A 22,002-nucleotide genomic window follows, 5' to 3' on the forward strand; every position below is an offset into this window, starting at 1 on the left:
CCCCCTCTCCTTCCATTTCTTTTACTTCAGTGCTCATTGCAATACAGTAGCACATGCTGGTATTTCTACTTGTTACATTAGGCAGATTTCTTAAGACTAAATCACATGTACATACAGTAATATTTTTACATCAGATGTTAACAGAGTCTAGTTCACACAGCTACTACAGAGCTTATGAGCTGGAATCAAGGCTCTGCTTCTGGACCATCACCTGAAATCTCCTGTTCTGCTTTATCTTTGAAGTCTCAGTTTTCTACTGCATCTTCTTTCATTGTTGTCTTTTGGGAGAGACGAAGGTTACACTTTTTCAGAAGGACATGAATAAACTTTATCCTTGTGTTTTATATACAGCACAGCAACTGCTGTCAGAGCATAGCCCGATCACTAACAAATTACCTGTTAATAGCAGACATGTATGAAAACAATGGCACTGTAAAGATTCATTTCAAAGATTAACAAGAGCAGGGAGAACACTGTCCCTCTCACTTCTAACCCATCATACAGGATGAAGACACTTTATAATGTACCTTCCTAAGCAAAGTAGAAGCTCCCACGCAAATAGAAACTGGGCCTCCAGTGACCAAAACAAAGGTGAAAGGAGAAAATAAGACATTAACCAGCCCCCAGGTTAGATCTGGTGTTACAAAGATCAAGTGGAAAGTCGGCTTCCTTCCGTCCAGTTTTTGAAGAGGCAGAAAGTACTTTTGAGTCTTTGCCACCTCCCCTTAAGGTCTTAATTTTGCCACTTCTGTTAGTCTGCTGCCCATGTGCAGTTGAATTTGGTCTACACAGTTGCATCACGACTCAGTGCTGAGATTTGCCATCAATATTTTATCCACGTAACCTCTTGATTGCCATACATCAGTTCCTTTCCTGGAATCACCAGGTGCTGCTGCATATCAACCAAAACTAGACCTGGTATCTTTTACGTTTTGTTTGATGTTAACAGCAAGAACAGCATAGAAGCATGTAAACTACCAACAGATTATAAGACTGCTCTTTGTTTTGAGTAATACAACTAAAAATGAGTTGTCATTGAAACCAATTGTGTGAAATCTGGCTGTCAAGCACAAGTGACAGCATCTCAAGTAACAAGTAACAGCCTTTTTATGTAGGAAAGGGAGGCCACAATTTATTTACCTCCAACTGCCAACAGACCAAGAGCTATTGCAGACAGAGATCACAAATGGTGCAAAAACACATCAGAAGAGTGCAAAACTGCAGAAGAGAAGACAGCTTAGGATCTCTGTATACAAGATGGTAAGTGCACATTCAAAATCAAAATATCTTGCCATGACAGTGCACCTGAGTGAGCAACAGACCAAGTGAATAGAGTTCCTGATTTGCCTAAAACCATATTTATGAGAGCTAACCAGCATTCAGTGTCACATTTCAGCTGAACATGTCTTTTAAATAGAACCGATTTCAAGTGAACTAAAATACTCAAACAACAACAAAGTCTTTAAAAATCTAAACAAGTTTATACGAACTTAATTCTCACATAAGTGGTTTAGAAAAGCTGTGTGTGCGTGCACGCATGTCTATACACACACACACACACACACACGCAGTCTTCTATAAATGGTCAGCTTCTAATCCTCTGTCCACTTCACCCTACCATTTCAGAATAAAGAGAGAGAAAGGGGACTGAAGTCCAATATAATCATGGCTTAAATCCCTGGGATATAACCTTTACTGGTGGTATCCATGGTTCAGTGCTAGACTGCAATATAACTTTTCCTCTCAACTCAGTATAAGACAATGATGAAACCATTTTACAATGTCAGTTTTCAGAACATAACTATGCTTCAAAGAACGGATAGTTTATTACCATGTTGTACACAACTGGTAGATTACAAATAACCAGGAATTCACATCTGATGAACAACACCCCATAAAGAGTTTCATTTTTTTCAATACTTAAAGTTTATAAAGTTTGAAGTAGACATTCACACTGAGGAGAAAAATGACGGCTCAAAAGAAAGTTTAAGATTAAAATGAAATTTGTACCTGTCATTTATTTGGAATGTTTTAATTGTTCCACTGCTAGTCAAATGGTCTAGTTATTCAAGTTTTTATTAAGTTTCTGTTAAGACCTTAGAAAGCCATATTAAATAACATGGGTCAAGAACTCTGATTAATGAGAACAGTCCTTTGAAAGCTAAATCCTGAGAAATGTGAGCTGCTAACCTAATAAGTTGCTTAACTGGAACACATAAATAAATATAGCATTTATGCAATGCTTAACAAGATGCAAATAATTAGAGTAGGTACCAGATTTGTAAAAGTAGTTGACTATAGGCATTATGGTAGGTGACTATCAGATGAAAATTTGTCCCTACTATGTTAGCGCAATGATATCTACAGGTCGTTAAAGCATTTATTATGAATATTGGCTGAAACTGGGCTTATCTTGGTGTCTCATTTAGAAAGCCGCCTTCTCATATAAAAAAGAACAAAATTATGTATTGCAAAATATATATCCTGACAGATATACTCTGGTTACCTGGAAATGAATTTCTGCACAGAAATCCCCCATAAAGCTAACCTAAGACTAACTCGATATTTTACATCACTTTCTTCACACACGATTAAGAATAAGAAATCCACAAAACTGGAGCTGTGTAGGGAAAAACAGCATTAGCGAACACCGCTTTAGGCTAAAACTTTTGGGGTCCATTTATAGCAAAAAAATCCATCTGCCTGAAAAATCAAGTGAACAGACAAATATGAAAGCCTCAAGTACAGCAACATGCAAAGAGCTAACATTCAAGACAATGAATTGCATCTGTATGGATGAAAGAAAACCGAGCACAACCAACATTTACACAACAGACATGTTTGCTGTACCTTACTATTAAGCAGTAATTTTGGCACAGGATTGGAATATACCAAACTACTGGATATAAACAACAGCATCTATAGAAATTGTATTTCACATGATGGCCCCATTCCCTCCAAGAATCTTTAGCTGCACTATAACAAATTAATTTAGTCAACTCAGCTGGATTACTTATCAGCTAACCTCTCCTACTCTCTAACTGCCCACAGACAGAGCTACACCATTGCCAGCACTGTTTTTAACCCTATGTCGTCACATTCTCATTGGACTCAGATGATAACGCGATGAGAGAGTTGTGATTGGACTGAGAAACAGATCCATTAGTCATCCTAACTGCAGGACATTTTCTATAAAAACCTTAAAATCCACACAATTTGACATTATTCCAGCACATAATAATCATTTTTCCAGGTTAGAAGCAGCAGTATCTGTAGATCTCATGCTGGAGTTCATTTTGGGTATGTTAGCTGACAATAGTTACAGATTACATCTTTCCAAAGTGACAAGACTTTTAATGTAAAGAATGTTCCATTGAATCCTTAAAAGGTTCATGGAACTTTTTGCTATACTGCACTGTTTCAACTATGTTGCAGGAATTCTAAAGAAAATTTAATGCAAATCCTTTTCCTGTTAACTGCCCAGGTTTTACCCCCATGCTGCCAGTTGCGCAAATTCTTCCGTCTTAGAGTCTAACGTAAAGAAAATAGGCAAAGGCGGCAAAAATTAAAATAGAACAACTTGGGAAAACGGAGGGATTTCAGGCTTCATTTTGGAACGATTGAAATTTGGGGGAAGAAAAGCATCCATTTCTCAAGCTCACCACTGAACACTTCAACATCATTCACCAATTGTGACTTTTTAATTTGTTGCCTGAAGCACACTTGACTAAATATTAAACTGAGACCTCAACCGTGAAAGCACTTGTTCTGAACTGTCCTCTCAGAGAAGTACTCATCCAGATTCACATTCTTGTGAGGCAGTCCTGGTCCCATCGAAATTAATAAGCGAACGGCTAACTCTAGAAACAAAACACTGAAGTTCAATCTATTCTGATTCTGTTCATTGTCACTTCGCATATCATCTATCCCCTACCTTATGTGGTTCAAGAAGCATATCAACAGATCTGAAATCAGTTTTCCATACAAGGTCAGAAATATGCCAAACGCTTAATAGGAATAAATATACAAATATTTAAGAGTCAGCTTTACAGATGAGATGAACATAAATGTTTTATAGAGTCAGACAATCATGTATATACGGTGATTTCTGGCTCCCTTGGAAACAACAGAGCCAACTTTTTAATTAGTTCCAACCTCAAAGAACATTGTTTTCTTTGAAGACAAGTATTTTGAGAACTCAGGGAAGGCACTTATCAAGGACATACGGACAATTAAAAAACTGCCCAAACTATAATTATATGACATAAATTCCAGAAAAAACATTTAAAAAGTTACTGCTATATGCATACCATTAGTTTTCCATATGAAAACCATATATAAATTTTTGGTTACTAATAGCTTCAAGCTTATTTTCACATTTATTTTACTGAAGAACAATATATTGAATAATTTGTAAACATATAAATATTTCTCTCTGTAGTCATTTAAAAAGTTATCTCCAGAAAAGTGTTATTTTGGCACCTTTCAACATAGCGTCCATGTAAACATTTATTCCTTCAATTCCTTCCACACACAACCACCATCAAATTTCCATAGCCATTGCTCTTTGGTAAACCATTCATTCAACCGTTAAATAAATATGTGGCTGAAATGTGGTTAAATTAGTATCTTAGGCTACGAAATTTTGGTTTTCTTAGGCTAAGCATTGGTTGTTTGATGGTAGGTTTGCTCTCAAATAGCATTGCCTCATTTTCTGTAGTTGGAAATCTGTTCCTGTAGATCAGGGGATATTCCTTCTGAAACTAGAAAACACACAATCAAAAAAATTATTAGATCAGACTCCATTAAAAAAACAAAAAGAAAAAAAAACATGCAGGACTTGAGAACGAATGACCTTGAGCAGATACCCATGAGCAGGAGGAGCAAAACTATCAGCATATAAAATAAATCTGCTGTGACACTTGACACAAGAAAAGGCCACCTTGCGCATATGCATTTGCAATTCATAAACAAGTAATGAAATGGACTTTTTACCAGACACTTTATCTTCTGTTGAAATGGGAAAAGTTTCTCATCTCATTTTCTTCCCAAGGACTCTAATATTGTGACTGGAATAGCGCTATAAGCAAAAACTCTACTGGTCTCAAACGATTAACTAATTGCCTTTATCACCATTTGAAATGACAGTCTGCAGTTGCTCATGACACTGCAGTGCTTTTCAGCTGATGGGCAATGCTGCTTATCACTTCTGTCACTGTCTGTTTAATTCTAAACAGTATGATTAATTGTCCCTCTCCAAGAGGGGCACGGTAGTTGCCCATTTAAAGCCACTCTATCCAGCCAGCACTGGTACATGTTCTATTTACACTTGGAAAGCTGTCATTGAAGAATCACAATGATGAATACTTTCTACCTAAATGGAAGTTAAGATTGAGGAGATTTAAAGATACTCTTTCAGAAAAGCTTACTACTTAACCAAGGGAGAATTTTTCAATCCCCCACAGATAACACAACTTAAGACAAGATGTCAAAAGCATGTCTCTGGAGCCAGATGCATTAAAAAAAAAAAAAGTAAGGCCTCAGGAAGGAAAGAATAATGGTACATATATCTACGCATCAGGAAGAGCTTTCTGTTGATTGATTCAACCTACTGAAAAAGACATCATTTGTAATGTTGGTGTTGACATAACTTGGATCTATCCCTCTAGGAAGTGGCATGTGTGTAGCTTTCCCCAACTGAAAGTACCAATACAGAATAATTACTTATAAAAGTTGTGATTGCTGCTAGTTATCCCAGCACAAATGTAAGACTGTAACAAGGGTAGTTCCACAAGTTAAAAAACAAAAAAATCCACCTCTACTGATATTACAGTATGAGCAGCAAGTCAGATGCAAGGCTTCTGGATTTTGGTGGGGACTCGCTAAAAGTTTAAGTACATATTTCAAGTTTTACTATTAGAGGATTTTAGTTTATTTCCTTCCCCCCTGCTTCCCTTGCTTAAAGGGCTGCTGTACACCACTTCTTACTGCTTATTTAATCAAAAGTTTTAATCTATTGTAATTAACTACTCTTCCTTTCATGCAGGAAATTTTAATGAACTTAAATATGGAAGACTGGACTTTTGCTTATGTGACCAAACTCCAGAAGTTTTCACAACATATTAAAAAAAAAAATTCTTGCAGAAGCTGGAGATGGGGCCTTAAAAAAAGGGGGAGGGTGGCAAGAGAGAGAGAGGGAGTGAGAGAAAGAGGAAAAACGTGCAAGCTTTGAAAAGCTGCTTTTTCAAATTTGAGTCACAAGACTTGCTTAAGAGATTCTAGGACAAGTACAATGTTACTCCATTGGTCAGACGTACTTGCCAAAAATTTTCTGAAAAAGAAAAAAAAAAAATTCCTCCAGCGTTAAATCCTGCCAGAATTGTTGCATTTTAGCCTTACTATTTAGGCAATATGTTAGTGTGCCACAAAAGTACTAGATAATCTTGAGCAATATTCATGTTATAAAACAAAGCCAATTCCATGGAAAAGAATGCTTCAAAGTTGTAAACAGATGGAGCTTGAACTCTGAAAGAGAAAAGTCACTACTTTTTGTCTCCTATTGATTTTAACCCTACCCATGGCATTTTACTGGTAGCTTGTATAGCTACTACGCTGCAAAGAACAATATTCAATTTCTATTACACGCTATTTAGTAGGATCTTACAATGATTTTATACTGTGTTCCTAAACTATTGTTTGTTTGGACACCACAGCTATTAGGCAGTATCAAACACTGTATTTGACACAGTCTTTAAAAAAAGTAATCAGAAGATGCAATCACAAAGACATTAAACTTAAAGTAGATTCACCTGTCTTCTATCAAACAAGCATTTCTTTCTATGCAGTCTGTTCATGCTGTGTGCCAGGGTCTGGTGATTAAATTCATCAGCTCTTTCCTCCACAAGAATGTTCTCAGAAATAGATTAAACATCCACCAAGTTTCTTACCTGTTTTAACTTCTTCTTTTTGTCTTTTAGAGACAAGTTCTTATCTTTGATAATGTTCTCCAAGAGTTCTGCCACTGCAGCTTGAGAGGTAGACACCTTTTGTTCTTCAAACTCCTGAGGAGTTATTTGTTTACAGTATGAATATGTGGGCAATATAGCACAAATTTCTTCCCTTGGATATTTGCACTGAAACAAAAATCAAACAAGAGGTCTACGTGTATTCAAATGATTACATACTATTTCAAGAGGATGCCACTTTATTAACACCCAAGAACATTAGCTTACAATGACACTATAAATTGTAATATATTATAATGTAGCTAACACCAACAATTACATCAGTAAGCTTAATAAAAGTTTGAATTTTAAATACCATGGTTTTATTTGCAGTTTTCCCATCCCACATTAATAAGTAACAAATATTCTGCAATTAGCAAAAGTACTTCATAACACCAACCTGGGCCATCTTCATATATTCTATGTGATCTTGCACTGCAACCTGCAGGTAAGTTGGTACTTTAAATACTTCTTGTTGATGGTCCATTAGAAATGAAACCAACCGTGTAGAAAGTAGCTCATCAAGATCTACTTCTTCTGCACAGCATAACACACATCGAGAAAAAGTCTGTATCATCTGGAATTGTTTAGCAGATCATTAGTATGTGCAGTTGAAGGATTTTCCTTCTTCCCAGTCTACAGAGTTTCACAATGAAGCCTCCAATACCAACTTTCACTGCAGTATCTCTTGCCTGCACCATCGGTTAAGAGACGGGGGAAAACTCCCCCCCTACCTGAAATAAAGAAGTTTTTCTTTTAAAGTTAGATTTGTGCTTTTTTTTTTTGGGGGGGGGGGGTACTGAATAGTACCTTCAATTGAGAAATATGTATTTTAAAGAGAAATGGGAAGAAAAAGTCTTCTTTGTAGAAAAATCATCTTCAATTACATCTTCAATTAACAGCCTTGAGAGAAAAGTGAGACAAAACAGACCTGCAGAGCCGGCCTAAACAAAATTTAACGCACACCAAGAACCACCTTTAAATACTTTTTCAAAGCTGTCACAGTTTTAAAGCTTTCAGTTGGCTTTCTTTAATTAGCATGTGCAGGTACTTTGTTCTTTTATCTAATCTTATTTGGTGCAAATATTGCAAGAATCTTTAGTCCTTCCAATGAAAGCCTAACTTCAGACCTAAAATTAGTCTTTAAACCTATCAGGTAGAAAGACTTCCTTCTTTTCTAGAACTGTTCCTGTCATAACACAAATGTTTATCCCAAGAAATATCTTCCACTGACACTAAGTTAAATTACGCTGGTAACTGGGCAAGAAATCAGACTAAACGATCATTTGCATTCTTTTAAAGATTTATTCCCTTTCTCTTCCCAAAAGTAAACAAAACCAACATCAATATTTTAAATATGTTAAGTCAGATTTTCTTTTCTTGACTCTTCCTTGAAGCAAGCACTAAGTATTCCAAAGACAAAAGGTCTGTCCATTAATCATTAGGTGTACTGCAACAGGACAAGAACCTAAAGTTCAGAATACTACTAGTACTCTTAGCATTTTTTCAGCAGTATTCATAAAATAACAGGCACGCTGCACCTAATGATTCTCTTAGAAAGACTTTCCTTACCAAAGAACGTGTGCCCATTGCATCATGCAGTCGTGGCATATCAACATTTTCACTGATCCGAGAGATCATACGCATCAGGAGCTGCATCTTTCTACGATTTGGAGGTGGAAGCAATAAACAGCATATCTGTAGTGCTTCAATAGCAATCCTTTCTAAATGAGGCTGAAGGAGATCTACAAGTTCATCGTAAAGAAAGACAGCTATCATTAAGATTTAATGCAATTTTCAGAACATTTTTACCTCAATAAGAGAATTCTCTCCCCCCTCCCCCCCCCGCAATGGAGACAATCTGTTTCACAGCAATTAATGGTGACATAAGTACATCAAAATGTTAGGTGGCCTTTTCTTTTTGAATGGTCATCTTCAACTCACTTTGATGATAAACTGCTGGTACAATTACGTATAATATATAATGTTATCATATTATAATAATATAATTCAGGAATAACACTAATGTTACTCCAGAAAGTATTAGCCAGAAAATGCATTTCAAAGACTGTAAAAAGATCTCTACAATAGGCAAGTCTGTGTATATTCCCCTTCCTCAGTGGTAGACAGTATTTAGGTCATACTATCACTTACCTGAATGGAAAAGTGAATTACTGACACAGCACAGACAAGAATCCAAAGACAGTACATGCTAATATTTGTTAGGAGAGGTATGAAAGTCTGGCTTTAGAAAGTGTAACTTCATAAACAACCTGAAGGTTTTTTTTTTCCCCTCCTTAAATACAAATTGTGCTATAGGGATATTAAAAAACCTAGTAAGTGTCAAAGAGAGCAAGAAAGCAGATTAGTTAGTCAACACAATAAGCCAATACAACATGCTTTAGAAAGCCATCTTACTTTGCGTGCCAGCCAACACATAAGTATCATGAGTGCAAGAATATTCTGAAAGTTCTACGGTACTCTTGCAGAGTCTTTTATTGATGGTGATATCAGAAACCTCAGTCTTGATCTCCATTGAAGTAGCCACACCAGAGGTACTTGGATTTCTTTGCCCACAAAGTCCAGACTGTGGTTTTACAGTGATTTCAGCAACTGGTATGTTAATGCTAGCACAACTTTTGGAGTTTCTTTTCACAAGTAAACTTCGAGACCTGCATATTTGCTTTAATCTGTGATTTTCATTAAATAGCTCTTTATCCTGAATAGTTGATGCAGACACTCTCTTGATACCACAAGTTTGTTTTTGATACATATTATCAAAACCAAGTTCCAACATAGATTTATTTTTATATTCATAGGGTAGTGGTTGGTTTTCATTTCTAGTGCCCAGGACTATGTTCACACCAGTCTGCCTGAAGGAATTTGATTCTCCTTTATTACATAAGCTGGAGGTAGCATCTCCAATTCTTTCCAAAGAGTAACATCTCGTCCTAAATTTTAGGGGTACATCCTGCTCATTCTTTAAACCAGAAAGATTTTGACAACTTCCTCCTATTAGATTATCAACACTGCCTGGTTTACATGTCAATTTATGTGGATACAATTTCTTTGCACATCCCTTCTGAACAGTTAGCTCTTCTGGAAAAGACTTCCTCGAAGTTTCATATTCTTTCTTTTTTTTCTCGGGGTCTTTGCGAAGTAGGCTTAGAAGAAGACATTCAGTTGACTTGAAAGAGTTCAAGTGAAGAATTTTTGAAGGTTGTGGATTACATGTCTCATCTTGGACAGAATGTTTTCCACTGCATATATCTGGAATTGTGATGTAGCCACACATAACTATCAGAAAATGAAATATAAATTAAGATGCAAGTGATATGAAAATGAACAAGTTCAGAAAGGAATGAAGTTGCTAAGCGAACAGAGAAGTCAACAAATATAAGACACTAATCTATCGTTCACTTGGTTAGTAAAAACCTAAGAAAAATTTAGCTCGGTCCAGAAGCAGTTTAACAAGGTAATTGCAACCATCACAACACACATGCAGGATTAAAGAAAGTTAATACAGTGCAATAGGGAGGAACAGACAGAGATGACCACATACTTCTAACTTACAGCTATTGCATATTCAGTGTTAGATCAGACAGCAATTTATATCGGCTATCAGGAGATGTAACTACATTTCAATTAATATTGTAACACAGAATGACAGCATTAGTGATCTTCCTTTGATTGAAGCTGCCATACGGATTAGGGGTCAAGTTCAGCTTTGAATTACAGATTTGTTTCCCCAATTGATATATACTTATAGTTTACACTGGCTATTTCTAAATTCATACATACCTAAAATATTTACAAAAAGTTCATAGTACTCAAAAGTAAGTAACGGTTCAGGGAGACCGAGAAAGTAATCAGCAACTGTTCTGAATACATCTCGTTCAAACCCACTGTAAGTTGGTTGGCTCATGTCATTATTTCTAGGCCCTAAAAGAGATGAAGAAAGAAAATTCACAAAAGTATTTATTCTCACAATTCCATATTATAAAAAAGTAACATCAGAAGTTTATTTTTTGTAGGATGACTGTATTTTACAAGAATGTCAGCAGTATACAAATATTTTGTTTTTAGTTTAGCACTGTACCACTTATAAGTAGAAAAAATGTAAAATATTCTCTGTAGCCACTGAGGAGTTGTGCTCAACAAGCTCTTCCATAGCAGTAAAATAAATGAAAACTCATTTATGCCCTTTATACATCCTCATCAAAATAATCACAAACTTTTAGCATTTTGTTATACACCACCAAGATAACACATACAAATGAAATAAGCTGCCTTATGAAGTAAATTCTGAGGAATTAGAAGATAGGGGTTTTAATTAAACATTGATCAAATCAAACAAACTTTCTAACTCTATAACCATAATCACATTAGCATGTACTACAAAAAAATAGCTAAAAATACAGTAGAACAGTATTTTCTCCCCTCAAATGTAAGTATTTTTAGTTTCCACTGTGCAAAGTGACTTTTGTTTTAATCATTGGCTACCATATAGCTCGCAAATGCGGAGATAAAATCTCCACTTGAACTAATTCAGTCAAAATTGAAAAACATATTGACAATTCAAAAAAAAGCTCGTTCTCCATTTTCAATACATGAATACAATTCAGGATTACAAAGGCCTATTAATTCTAAATACATGACTTATGTGGGGATTAATGTATTTAAATGCTTATCAGTGAGTGCTCAACCATATTTTCTACTTTGATTTAAATCTTACTCACCATGCTCTTTCCTGCCCTGCTTTTCCTAATGGCACTCTTCATGTAAGAGCCTCTATGGTTTTTGACAGTTGAAGAAGGTAATTTTCACAAGAGCGTATCTGCAAACTGAACTTCCGAAGCCACTCTAACCCTACATGGATTGCTACCACAGCTGCTACTGAATAGCGAGAAATATATGCAGGTGTATACACACACCATCCCACTATGTCACACTCAGTATAGCTTTTATTGGAGGCAATGGAGATTGCCAGGGACAGGGGCAAAATTGTTAAATAGCAGGGCAAGCACAAATATAAAAAGAGCTCATCATCTCAGATCTCATTTGAGAGGCACTAATTCTAGCTCTTGTGCATCCTGTTAGCCATTCAGATAAACTGTTCTGTTGAAAAAAAAAAAATCCACACTATCCTCTACCTCCCCAGAACCTTTTCTAAACTGGTTTCGTAAAGATGCAAAGCTTATGTAATTATGATCTGCATGCGTTTGTAACACAAACACATCTGACAAAGGAAGCCTCAATGACTTTCTGTCAAATTTCATAAAAATCAATTGCAAGGTAAAGGAGAAAGGCTATTAGAACCATACAAATGTGCTACAGCATGCTGAAGTACAGAAGGACTCTGTATTCATCATCAGTGAATTCACACTGGACTGAGCTACCCAAAATTGAACTTGATTAGATTCATTCCCTACATATTTTCACTTCTCTCCCCCCTTTTTTTTCCTTTTTTTTTTTGGTGATGGTGGTGGGGAGGGTATGTGCAAATGCCTGTGTTAATTATATTACTGCACAGCACATACTTTCCTGGGGGTCCCACGGCAGCTGCTAAAAGTACACATAATAGGGACATGTCAAGCAACTGAATCTTCTCTGAAATTTAAGATTTAACATTGTACCTTTCTAAGCTTTACATGAAGGAAAACAGAGAGAATACCAAACAGCAGCACTGCAAACTGCAACCGCTTTTTGTTTAGTGCCTCTTTATCTCCCACGTTAATACCAAAACAAGAGATGGATACAGACTGACTCACATTCTGCAGATAATGAAAGTTCATTTTTAACAGCTAAAATGTCTGACTTTAAAAACCAGCTTAGCCTAGAATGTAGTGATTCATAAGACATCTAAGGCCTTCATTCCCTACTGTTAAACTGTAACTATAAAAGGTATCTCAGTGTGCTTTAAGCAGAAGCTTTTCCCAAACACTGTTTAGAGAAAAAGGTGGGGAAGCAGATAAGGATTATCTAATTATTATCTGTTTTATAGACTGGAAGAGCATGGTTCCACTGAAAGCTTTCAGACTTGAATTCTCCCATTGATTTCATGGATTAAAGAACACTAACACCTCTTCTCATACTAAACTAAACTTCATGTTGCCAAAAATTCACACACACATTCAGAAGATGCAACCTGGAAGCAGAATAATTAGCTAGACTGCTAAAGGACTGAGATCCTCATTACGTTAAGTAGAACATCTTTCATGTCTGTTAACTCTTTATGGTTACATTTGCATGCAATAATTTGAGATGAATTGCTTTGATCACTTCTCAGTATGTCAAGACATTTGGTTTATCCGAATTTCCCAAATGAAATATCACAGTTCATCTTAAAATGCAAGCATTTTTAACTTTCAAACCTCAAAATGAGCTTCTGAACTTAAGAGGTATTCCATGACTTACAGTATGCGAGGCACTTCATAGCTGACAACACCCAGTGAGGGAGGTCTTCTAAAATAAATAAATAAGTATATTATTTATACATAACCACAAAGACTTAATAATAACTACTATAAATAATGGCACACATGTACAAAATAATACATCAAGAGATTAAATTTAATTTTTTAAAGGAAATATTACTGCTATACATGTGTACTTCTAAATGTGAATGTAATACACCTACAAAACCTTCCAGAAAAATATACTGAATTGTTCTCTAATTTGGAAAAGAAAGCGTAAAAGACAGGCTATGAAACCTATTACCTTCATTAATTTCTTTTAGATTTTATGTACAGTTATTTACTGTTGGACATTATTACATCATACAGAAACTTTAAGCAAAACCAGGAAAAAAAAATCTAACCTGATTTGTTCTGCAAAATAACAACACCATGTTTACTTGTGTTAGTCATATTGTATATGACATACTCGGGAATTATCTGTGTTGGCTGCAAAACTTCTTCCAAAGATGGGAGGCCTAAAATGGTTTGCAAACTGTTCGAAGGAAGAGAACAGATGTTTGTTAATTTGCAATGAAAACAAATTATTTCCACCTCTATTCAAAAAGCATTTACTTGATAAGTGAACTTTCAGTTTAATAAAATTCTCATACACAGAAGGACATCTCGGGAATACACTTATCCCTGGGACAAACACCAAAAGAAACAATAAGAAACGAGTAGCTATGGTACTTAACATATACTTCTTCAACATCTTCAAAATTATCTTCAATAAATTTCCTAAGTCCAACATTCTTAATGTTAATAAATATAATAGAAAGTATATGTAAGCGTTGCACTATTTAGTTTAAATTTTCACCCTAAAACATAACTATTTAAAAAAATTTCAGGAAAATTCGCAAGTCCAAAAGCTTAATCCCTGCGTTACAGACACAGAACACATACACAAGAAAGTACTTTGTACAACACTTCACAGTTTATTACTTACTGTATCATAATGATATTTCTCCAAATTTCTTGTACATATTCCTGGCTTATTTCCTTTCTGTGCAGGGAGCCTTCCTTGTTTTCCTCTATATCTGGTTTTGTTTTTTCTAAGTTTTCCTGGAAATGAGCGATATATACATATTAGATAAATGATAAATATACACGTAAAATAAATTTGAACCTCTTAGCTCAAAAATTAAGTAAATTTCTCAATTATGTATGAATTTTTGCAGAACACTCAATTGCAGAATACTAAATTCCAAAGCTTGATCCAGTGAGCAACTTAAGCAGTCTCAGCATTAAAGTGTAAGCATACTGTATTTTAAAGCAAAAAGGATAATATGGAAAAATAACAACAAACGCTTTAAAAAGTAAGCAATTTAAAGAGTAAAAACATGTCAAATCCAAACATATTAGGAAGACAAGAATCCTCCTTTAGTACTGCAATATAAATTCACAATGTATGCGTGCATACACACACACCTCAAGAGAATAATAATAAAGGTCCAAACACTTGCGTTCCCTCTTTTTCAGCAAAGTTAGCAGAAGAGTTATATAATTGGTGCCCTTTATTTATTTGCCCTAAATGCAAAATATTTAAAGTTTCTACCAGAACATATTGTTCTGGTTATTTCTAGAACGCCTCCTTCCAGCCCTCCCAGTATGTTAAAATAATGTAGGAGGGATCATTCTGCATTGAAGGACAATTAAAAACTCACATAATCCCAGATCGTTCCAATGCAAAATTAGCCCTATATTGCAATGTGTGGGGTTTAGATAGCGTGGCAGTATTAATAACACCCTCTGTCAACAAACCTATTGCCAGTATGACATTGGGAACAAGAGAACAGCTTCATATACATTTAAGAGTGTATTTAATTTCATCTGTCAGATGCACAAATGCTCCCTTTCACTTGCTGTCAGTGTTTCAATAATTTCATGTTACAGTAACTGCTATGATTTTTCCACATGTGTATTTTGCCTGAACATATACAGGTTATTGGATATCTCATACTTCAAGCTCTCTTTATACATGCAGGAAGAGAAACAGCACATATTATCAAGGCACTGTATTGCAAGATACAGCTTCATCTTTCTATTGTACCCATTTAAATGCTGTATTTCACTGTCTAGGAGAGCCTATCAAATTATTTCTTCAGCTAGACGGGAAGATGACATGAAAAAAGGAGAATGGTGTCACTAAAAGATGACTGCTTCTAATCTTTTGTTTTGGCTGCTTTTTAGGGTAAAGAAAATATGACAACCATAGTTAAAGAAGAAACATAAGTTATTACCAGAGACTCCAGTAATTCCGTTTTTTTAAGATTTCTCCTGGATAGATGTGGCAATTTAAAAAGCTTTTCTTTGTCTCTAGAGAAGTTTTCCGAGTTCTCCTTTGGTGGACACCAGGTTGGTAGAGGTTTAACTGGAGAGGTTGAAGGAAATCTGTAATTAATTGGAGAAATGTTAAATGCATTTAGAATATATTAAAAACACAAGAAGTCATTTAACCAAAACCACACCCTATCATTATGACTCCATAAAATTCTGAAGAAGTTCAGTGATTCAAAAAGAAAAATGCTGAAAATTTTTCTTTAGAACATTGTTTAACATAGTTATACTGTAAATTAGCTTTGGACTACTTTTCTCAATTCCAAAGGCAAAGTGAAGATACTCAGGTATTTATACAGCAGAGACTACAATCTGAGAAGCGAGGAACATTAATACCTTTAAGAGTTTAGAGTGGGCTTTTTTCCCCACTTAGACTTTCTGTAAAGTACACGCGAGATGAAGTAAACACAGGAGTGGTAGCACAGCACAGAGCTACTATAAGAAGTCCTGTTCGGCTCCCCACCAAAGACCTTAAATTTAGTACGTATGCCAGGGAAAACCTTGGACAGACAACAAGCACGCTAACAGCACTCACCATACAGGATTTCTGGTCTGTAAGTCAAACTGTGCTAAAAATTAATTTGGGGCCCATTGCTCAACCCAAAGCAAGATCTTTTTGAGACCCGAGTACTAGTATTTTTAAATAAAGTTCTCAACCCAAAGAGGTCTGTTAACTAGTCTTCATTTCAGGCACGTCTTTACCACACCTGTACAGGCCACCATTATCTTCTAAATTTTCTGATCCCCATCTTCCTTTTATATCCTCAATTACATGATTCTTGAGGAACTTTCTTAATAACTGAATGGTCTGTTGCCTAGTAACTTCTGGACCAAAGTTACTATTATTCTTTAATACTTCATGAAGCCAGTCTATTGCTTCTGATGCAGTAAAACAACTTCCATGTTTTCTGAAATGTTGCCTGTGTTTCCTTAATGGCATCCCTGCTTGGAAATGTTTAGTAACTTCATTCCACTGCACGGGAAACAAAAAAAGCAATGAATAGAGGATTAAAATCTGAAGTTTATAATAATAAATCTTATTAAATATAAAAAATATTAATACACAGCAATATAATACAAATATAGAAATAACATTGATACTACCATTATTAAATATAACACTAAAATATTTTAATGGTACCATATTAATACTTAACATTTAAAGTTCAGATTAAAAAATACATAAATATATTTAGGTTTTTGTCTCCTGCTTTTACAACTGAAAATAATGTTAAAGTTTCAGAAAGATGGCAAATCTTATTGATTCAGTGTGCACATGTCCATCACATGCATAAACTCTGTCTACTGAGGTACAACCAATCCATAGCCTGCAAGTTTGAAATAACTCTTAGGAACTACTCAGAGTACCTAAACAACAACAGCTACAAACTTCAATGTATTTTGCTCCTTTATTTGGTATTCACCCACAAAAAATAGATTATGCTGTCAGATGCAGCACAATCAATGCACTCAGGGCTGCTGCTATTACTATTAGGGCTGCAGTCTGATTTCCAACGACTAATGCAGTAACACCACCACACGCTTTCTCCACACCAAAGGTTGCGCAGCCCATGCACGTTATACCGCAAGGGCCTTGCCGAAGGTAAAAGACATCTTTTGCTCCACAGCGTTTAGATTTCCACACGCTGAATTCGAAAATCAAGGAAAAGCGAGTGTGGTAACCCCCCCAAAACCCAACTACTACTCGATTCTTCCCTGCAACGTGACACTCAGGAGATTCACCGGGCCAAGCTGCACTCCTGAAGTCTCACTACCACCTTTCCATTTTATTTATAAGGCCAAGGGAAAGGCTACGAGGAACCCAGGTGCTGTGAGAGCAGCCGAGCTCCCCCGCGCCGCCAGCCCGCCGGGCGCCCAACGGGCGGTGACAGCCCACCGCCAGCCGCCCTCCGGTTCCCCCCCCCGCCCCGACACCGGAGCTCCGGCGTCCTCACCAGCTGGGTGGCGCGGTAGGGCCCCGGGGCCGCCGGGCGACTCTCCATGGCGCTCCGCGGAGCCCCTCCCGTCCCGGCCAACCGTCGCCGCCTAACAGCGGTTTGAATTCCCTGCGCGAGCCGGCGGCGCCAGCCGATTGGACGAGCCGGGTGACGCGCGGCCCCGGCGACCGTTGGCCTCGCGCTGAGGGGAGGCTGCTGCCAACCGTCGCGCCTCAGCGGCGGAGGGGCCGTGGCGGCAGGCAGAGCCGACAGCGCTGCTGCGAGGCTCTCGTTTTAAGCACGTCTCAGAAGAAAAGTGAGCTTTTTTAAAAAAAAAAAAAAAAAGTGTGTATTTTAAGACGAATGTAAGCTTTCCTTTAAAAAGGACCCGATCACCTCTGTCCAGAGTCTCTTGAAACTAGCCATTCTAGAGCCCAACATCAAGCTATTCCAGGGTTCTGTGGACCTTTACAATTTCACGTTTTAATTCATTCATTTTTCTTCACATGTAGTTGTACTAAGCTGTTCCTCTAGAAGTCTCAGTAAAGCATTTCAGTCTACGTAAACACAGCTTTATTTGAAGCTGGTAGCTTAGCAATACAGCTGAGAAGTTGCAGGGAGCTGTAGAGATGTAGGCAGCATTAGTCAGCTCCAGGGCTGTGATAGTTTACATTCTGGTGGGCGTGAAGGCAGGAAAAGGATGAGCATATATTACAGTCACAGACTTGCCTCAAACAGAGGTTTTTAAAAAATGGTATTTTCTCAAGAGTGATAAATTCACATTAGTTGTTTGGAAAAGAGAAAGAAAGTATATTTGATGGTTTGACTCAGTTTAGACCTTATCCTCACAGACATTCTCTAGAAGGTAAGTGTGGTGCTTGCATGCTTCATGTCCAGTAAGACTGGCCCATAGCTCACGCACAGCTGCCTGAACACAAACACAAGTTACTCTCAGAAGAGAGCACATTTTTCATAACTACCCTATTTTGTCCTGTTAATTTCCTATAGATACAGGCATCTGGAGGGGAAAGACAGACCAGAAAAGAAACCCCAAAACCAACCCTCCCCAACAACAAATTAGCATAGCTTTCAGTTACTTCTAAGTGTTCTCCCTTTCTCAGAACCTGTAGATTTAAGCATATTTGCTTATAAGCTGTGGACTATAAACACCTCAGAAGTGTTTTGTCTCATCTTGACATAGCCAGCCATTGCTCAGATGTTTCAGGCTCATCACCTAAACTTCTTTTATAATCAGTAAAGACAAAAGAATACCTTAGACATCTTTACAGGAAGTAATTTTAAAAAAAGTCAGTGTGAAAAGAAAATGTGCATTAACTTAACAAGTAGATTTAGCAGTCAGACCTACCCCTGTGGCCTAGGGAAAAGACCAAACATACAGTAACCAAGGTGATGTACCACAGCAGGACCAGACCAGCACTGGAGAAACTGGTTACACAACTGCCCCTACACTGAGTGGTTGTTAACTATTCTGCTTTTATATGCTTAAGAAGTTAGTGGCAGGAGCCAAAGTTGCTTCCTAATAACTTTTACCAGATCTCTTGAGCTGTAGCACCTGTTGATAAGCCACCATTTGTTAACTTATGAGTCATTATAGTAAATAACTCAAAATTCAGTGAACCTGTGTTATTTCACTTATGTTTTCCATCTGATTAGAAGAAGAAAGGTGTGGATTATTTCACTAGATTCAAAAACTTTAGAGATGCTCTTCACTTATGTATTTTAACAATTGACTTTCTGTTTTTCTTTCTAACAAAATTGCATGTTGAGTGGTTGCCAAGATAGAAAGTGGTATTGATTTTTTCAATGACCCTTAATATGTTAGCTCAAAACCTGTTCAAGAGTATAAATCAATTTATTGATTATCTTAGGGCAATCTCCATGAGTAAAACTTACAGAAAGTGATGACTACAGCAGTTTCACTATTGATTGCTTCTCACACTCCCTTTCGCAGGCTGTTTTTTAATACATGAATTTGATATATTTGTATTCAACCTACTACATGTAGATGACTTAATACATTTAATACACAGTGGAAACTGTATCTTAATCAAATAAAGAGATTTTAGAGACATCTCTGGAAAGTACAGTGAAAGTGGTAATTGGAGTAGTCTGGGAAACGTTGCAGTCTATCTTCATTCTAATATAAGTGATGTTATACTATAGTCTGTGCAGGGCTCAGTGTGGAAGCCCTGTAGTCAGTCACTGACTGCACTCTTTGAACTTCCAGTAAAAGAGAATTCAGTGGCTTGTGTCCAAAACAATACAGATATCAGTGCCCACATTCCAAAGCAGACACAATATTTGGTCCCACAGGATTGTCTGTTATCCCTATGTTTACAACTTTCTCTTTACCACAGGTAAGTGATTTTCCTCGTCTCCTTTTGCTGAACTGGAATTTTCTGTATGCAGAGATACAGCATTCAACAAAGTAAAAATCTATCTTGTTCGCCGTGTTTCCTCAGGTAATGTAAGGCATACAAAATGTAATAGCAGCTGTGACAACATTGCTGTTGGGACAGTCAGTAACAGTGATGGTGAATGTAAGTCTTCGAATTTGCTGGTGTAAGTACAGTCAATAGATAAACAGAGTGAGGTTTAGTGCAATATTCGTGAAGTGCTTTGAAGATTTATAGAACTGTCCTTTGGTAATGCTCTGTTGCTATTCTCTTTCACGCATGCCTGTTTAAATTTTATTTTTAAGGAGATGGCTTCTATACTTGCGGTAGGTGAAATAAGTCTGCCTGATATTGAGTGAAATTAAACAAACAAGAAGCATAACAATACATAAAGTATTGAAGATTCCTTAATGCAAAATTATCATTGTGTCCTTGACATAACAAGATAAGAGAATTCATCTGTTTCTGTTTCCAGGTGAAACATTTAGGCAAATTGTTTTTTCCAAAACCATTTTGCATTATTTAGTGAAGATATTAAGGAGCGAGGGCTGGATTTTTTACTGTGCAGTACAGACTTTATAAGAACAACTTTTGGTAAAAAGAAGCTAATCCGGTCAGAATGTGCCTATGGGAAAAGTATGTTTTAAAGAAATACTGCAGGAATTACCACTGTTTCATTTTAATGAAAACTTTTTTTTAGAAAAGCAATTATTTGCCTGTGGAATTTACCAGCTTTCATGTAACAGCATGTTACAGCTGATTTGCTGCTTTCTGGAGATGGAATGGCCATACTTTAATAGTGACAATGTAGACACTTTTAGGAAGGATTGGTGTGGAAGGAATAATAGAAAAAGGAGAATGCTTTTGAAGGTTATTATAAAAACATGCATGTGAGAATTTGAGAGAAGAAAGAATCTCACTTGGGAACCCTATCTTTTTCTACTATTGCTGGACTTTACTCTATGTAGAGTCAATAATTTATACAAAAAGGCACTTAGAAGGGAGGCTGGTATGCAGTAGTGTAGCAAAAAAAAAAACCCAACCCTGGAAAACTGAAAGGGATAAACACCCCTCTTGTTCAACCCTGACCAATTATTTGAGATCCGCTGCTCCACCCCCTCTGTAACTCAGGCTCCCCACGCACTTTCCTCTCTCCTGCAAATGTCAAAGGGCTCCTTGTGTCACCACCCCCTAAACTCAAGCAACTGGAGCACTGTGTTATTCTCTTTCCTCCTCTGAGGGACTCTGTATCAACATACTGTGCTGTTAGCACCTTGCACATACTGAAAATTACTATGCATCTTTCCTCACTTACTTCTTAAATCATTCAACAGGTTTACATACTTCCCTACCATTTCCTTTCTTGATGAGTTAACAAGAATCCTGTGAGCTTTTCATGACTTGTGCTCTTCTTCCCTCTCCCCTGCTACATGTGTTTTGGATTCCTCCTTCCAAACATCCAGACTGCTGAGGTGGGGGTCATTTCCTGACTAGCCTACTGATTAGCAGAAGTAATGCATAGTCTATAAAGCATATTACCTGCCTGAAGAGCTGCTTTCTGGTGTTCTTTGGTAAGTCCTATGGATCTCCTGTTGGTTTGTCTAGCTGTGGCCATAGAGATTGGAAGTCCTCGGTGGATGCCAGGTAGGAAAATGTTGCTTTGTTTCCTCAGTAGGCTTATTCCTGTTTCTCTAGTGCAAGTGTTGTAAGTGACCATTCTGGTTTACAGAAATCTAAAAATACATGGATGTTTTGTAGAAGCTATAGAGAAAGGCTTTGAAGTCTTCAATAACATCAGGTTTTTATGGATATACGGTCCCTTATTTTGTAAGAGCTTAAGTTCTGCTAT

At 36.9% G+C, this 22,002-nt stretch overlaps 1 protein-coding gene across 4 annotated transcripts; it reads right to left on the reverse strand.

Moving 5' to 3' along the window:
- Positions 1-1,802: 1,802 nt before the first annotated feature.
- On the reverse strand, positions 1,803-17,908 carry DEPDC1 (DEP domain containing 1). Of its 4 annotated transcripts, none has more exons than XM_064516348.1 (12): positions 17,755-17,907; positions 16,507-16,772; positions 15,703-15,853; positions 14,409-14,524; positions 13,825-13,955; positions 13,422-13,469; positions 10,806-10,946; positions 9,423-10,274; positions 8,577-8,749; positions 7,405-7,581; positions 6,948-7,133; positions 1,803-4,763 (listed from the first exon to the last, which is right to left on the reverse strand). In XM_064516348.1, the coding sequence occupies exons 1-12, from the start codon at positions 17,800-17,802 to the stop codon at positions 4,623-4,625; spliced, it is 2,430 nt and encodes an 809-aa protein (XP_064372418.1). In that variant the 5' UTR covers positions 17,803-17,907; the 3' UTR covers positions 1,803-4,622. The 4 variants fall into 4 exon arrangements, with proteins under 4 accessions (XP_064372418.1, XP_025954283.1, XP_025954284.1 ...); XM_026098498.2 differs by having other exon boundaries at positions 9,423-10,301; XM_026098499.2 differs by lacking the exon at positions 9,423-10,274 and having other exon boundaries at positions 17,755-17,903.
- Positions 17,909-22,002: the final 4,094 nt, after the last annotated feature.

This window comes from Dromaius novaehollandiae, chromosome 8, assembly GCF_036370855.1.
Source record: "Dromaius novaehollandiae isolate bDroNov1 chromosome 8, bDroNov1.hap1, whole genome shotgun sequence".
Taxonomy (NCBI): domain Eukaryota; kingdom Metazoa; phylum Chordata; class Aves; order Casuariiformes; family Dromaiidae; genus Dromaius; species Dromaius novaehollandiae.